At 37.8% G+C, this 4,067-nt stretch overlaps 1 protein-coding gene across 1 annotated transcript in view; it reads right to left on the reverse strand.

Moving 5' to 3' along the window:
* Positions 1-3,879: 3,879 nt before the first annotated feature.
* Positions 3,880-4,067, reverse strand: part of LOC109377481 (zinc finger protein 525-like) — a 20,066-nt gene continuing 19,878 nt past the window's right edge. The window contains exon 7 of the mRNA XM_019633842.1: positions 3,880-3,965. Coding sequence (XP_019489387.1) covers positions 3,880-3,965 — 86 coding nt within the window. The remainder of the gene's footprint in view (positions 3,966-4,067) is intronic.

A 4,067-nucleotide genomic window follows, 5' to 3' on the forward strand; every position in this document is an offset into this window, starting at 1 on the left:
TGCTCCAAATATGTGGCCAGGTGTGGATTTGAGACAACGACACCAGTTTATTAGACAAACGAACCTGACTCTTGCTGGAAACTCTAGGTAATTTCCACCCAGTATTGTGCTCAGTAGAGAAGAGAGGACATTATAGACACATATAGGAAATTACTTCCCCCAAGTTTCCTGATTGCCCCTTTATGATGCTTAAAAGCATTTTCAATTTAGTCTGAACTCCACATCAAAGTACTAATATGGACTCAAACATAAGGGGTGGAAATTAGGGTTTAAGATGTAGGCAACAATACATTAAGTCACTGAGTTTCTATGATTCTCCCTAATGTAAAGTGGAGGATGCAGATCACCCCACAAAAGGGAAGGAAGGTGATGGTCAAGATGAAACATCGTCAAGATTTAAAGACAACAAAGCCAAGTAACTTCCTTTCAAGAGGTTCACAAATTGAGTCATACAGAGCAGAAACTCCCAGGAGACATTCTACACATAAAAGAAACTGAGCCCAGCAGGTGGGATAGGACATCTGAAAGGAAGTGCTCCTCACACAGGGAGACCAGGTTCCTGGAGTTCTCCAACATCAGACCAGGTACAAATCCCACTGAGGCCTAGGATTTCCCACTCCTCCTGGGGAATTCTATGGCCACATCCCTGAATATCAATGGTCCCTCAAGTAAATAACACACGTACCAAGTGGTCATGGACACAGTTCATATTTTGACCAACGATGAAAAGAGTTAAGTGGTTTTGAGGTAGATGAATTCAATTCTGAAATATAAAATTACAGTACTTTCAACATGGTAATATTCTCCAATATTTTTCTAAGTAAAAAAGTTAATGACATAGATACAAAAACCTGCTATAGATAGAAAAAATATATGTAATTAAGACTTCAACACAGCCGCATATATTTTTGAGGGTGTATACCCCTAACGGGCAACACATGGTGTACAATTAACCCCTGGTCGTTCACAGAATGTGAAGGAATTCATGAGTATATGAAATAAAAAAGCAAGGATTGTGGAAAGTCAGGTAGATAGTTTGGAAGAGAAATACTGGCAAAAGGAGTTTGCCAGGGCAGAATCTGATGGAGACAGCTGCAGCGGGTTTCTGTTCAGCTGGGGTTTTATATTTTTCTGTGGAGGGTGGAGGGTGCTTGTTAGCACACAGGGAGACTGCTGTTACAATTGTCTTCTCCTGGGAATTGTCCTGTTCCCGCCTATGATGGATGTAAGGTGCTTGTTAGCTTGCAGCTGCAGTGCTACCCAGGGGATTCAGAGCCAACTGGTTCCTTTTAAGCCCATTCCTGCCAGCTCACAAGCTCACTCCTGTTAACTCTGTTTGTGCCTTCTTGCCAGCTCATAAGCCCATTCCTGTTAACTCTTTACTTGTCTCATCATCCAGTAAATACTAGAACCTGGGCTTTAACCTAGCTTTTTTGACCTAGAATTTATCTACAAGAAAGACACATACAAGGTTAATATTCAGAGAAAATCAACAAATTATCATAGCAGATTTTGTAACTGAGAAGAATAATGGAAACAAGAAGGTCCAAAATGGAATTGATCAAATAACTGTTACATTTTAGGCACATAGCCATATCTCTAAAAAGTAACTATGTACATGGCAAAAGCGACAGTGGGAAAATTTCAATGTCACCGAAATTAAGAAATATTTTCAATTGCATAAACTTATGCATCTACTTGTGGATGAAGTTTTTTGAGAGTTTTAAAAATACTATGGGGAAAAACATGCCCAATGATGTAAACTCATATAAAAGCTATTTGTGAATGTGAACGTTACTGAAAAATGTTTAGTTATCATTGTGTCGTTACCGTATTTCCCCATGTATAAGACACACCCTTTTTCGAAAAATTTGGGGTCTCAAAACTGGGTGCGTCTTATACAGTGGTTGTAAATTTTTTCTTGCATTTCCCGTTTTCGCGCTTGTTTTTGTGCTCGTACAACCACTGTATAAGACGCACCCAGTTTTGAGACCCCCAAATGTTTCGAAAAAGGGTGTCTCTTATACATGGGGAAATACGGTATATGTTAGACTTTGGAGGCATTTGAACATCTATTAACTATATCAGTCTTAGTTTTTCTTCTTCTGAAAACACGATAAAGATATGAAAAAGAGTACAAGTATGGGAGACATGACTTCGGAATAAAAGGGAAACTTACAGGCCTGAGGCCTGACTTAGAACCTCTTTGGGTAAAACCAGTATCTGTAATAAACAAAGGTCAGAGCCTTCATGTTCTAAAGCAAAATCAAGGAAAGACAAATTCAGATGAAAGGAGTTTCTAGAGTAAATATCGTTCTTTATACACAACATTCAGTAGATACTCCCAAATGCTTATTAGTGGAAATAGGAAAACATTATAGAGGAATGGGATACACAGCCTGAATCAACTGGATGAAGCTAATACCAGCTTTGATGGGACAAATTGCAGATGGATGAACTCATCATCTATCCTGTTATCATTGGGGGAAAGTGAATTATGATATGAATCTAACCAGAAGGAAATGGCTGCTTCATGCACTTTTCAAGCCACATGTAGCTCCCATGTCTGCTAACCTTTACTTTAGTTTAAATAGTGTTTCTTTGGCATTCTAGACAGCAAGGTTCTCTTTCCATTTGCGAATTAAAACCACAGGGAAAAGGCTCACTAGTGCTGTCATTCCAATGCATCACCAAATAGTGCTTTTTTTATTACAACAGTGACTAAGGTGGGAGAGGTCAACGTTGGTGGCAGGATAACAAGTCATTCATTACACACCAGTATTAATACATTAAAAATCATTCGCTTTATTATTAATGTAAATATAAGTTCACACAGAGTCTAAATAAAGCATGGCAAACCACCTGTAAGATCCATGCACAAAATATAGATAACAAGCATTTAAGAAGCATTCTGGTTGTTCTGATATAATGACCTTAGAGCTCTGTTTTCCATGGGTTTGAAGACCGAGGCTCACTGTTTAGGAAACATGGATGTACAATCATTTATGCACTTAGGGATAAGTTGTCTGTACTTTCTCAGATATCTCCAAAGACTTCTTTATTTCAACCACATCTGGTAATATTCAGCACTCCTATCTATGGCTACTACAAAGATACATCAGGGTTTCAAAAACCACCACCTTATTTTCCTTAAAGAGCAACTGGTAAATCTAATGAAGATTCAGAATGTTTGTCTTACATAAATGCAGAGAATGATGCCCTGAACACCTACGTCACACTGACTTACATCAACATTCTAAGTCAACCAAACAGCATCTCCATTTAGATTCTCATCATACAATGTGCATTACAGTGCCCTCAGTCTTCCAGGGAAAAGTATTTCTGAGTGAATTCCACCCAACATACAAGGGATCTCAGATGACAGCAACAAACAACCCGTGATTCACACACACTCGGAGTAAAAAAACATTGCATCAAGTGACTTCACAGTGGGATTAACATTTTCTTTTCAACAAACCTTAAGTAGTATCAATATATAAACACTCATTGTAAAGAATTATACATTTCCAACATCCATCCCCTTGATACTTTCAAACATATTCACAAGTTTTTTAACATTAGCTTATTCTCTATATGTATTCTGATTTAAAGTAATATCTGAAGACTGTTCTGTACTGGCTGCTTTGTAATGTCAATTCTTTGATATTTCAGATTTCATTTTCGAGTAAATATTTTCTCACATTATTTTACATCTTTAAAGTCACTTTGGAGCATGAATTCTGTAGATTTTCTGAAGTTTGTATTTTGTACACAGGGTTTTCATCGTTGATTTTGAATGTTGATTTCTCTGCAGTAAGCATTCTCTGATATTGAGTGAGGCTGTAGGTCCAGCTACAGGGTTTCTTAGATTCTTCAGTTTTAAGGTTTCTCTCCATTATAAACTTTCATGTTGAGTAAACTGTAAATGGTGAGTAATGACCTCTCCGGTATGAATTCTCTCATGCCTAGTGAGAAATGAACGTTGAGTGAAAGCTTTACCGCATTCTTTACATTTGAAAGGCTTCTCTCCAGTATGAATTCTCCTATGTTGAGTGAGAGTTGAATGC

The sequence above is a fragment of the Hipposideros armiger genome, unplaced genomic scaffold (genome assembly GCF_001890085.2).
Source record: "Hipposideros armiger isolate ML-2016 unplaced genomic scaffold, ASM189008v1 scaffold_1417, whole genome shotgun sequence".
Classification (NCBI taxonomy): domain Eukaryota; kingdom Metazoa; phylum Chordata; class Mammalia; order Chiroptera; family Hipposideridae; genus Hipposideros; species Hipposideros armiger.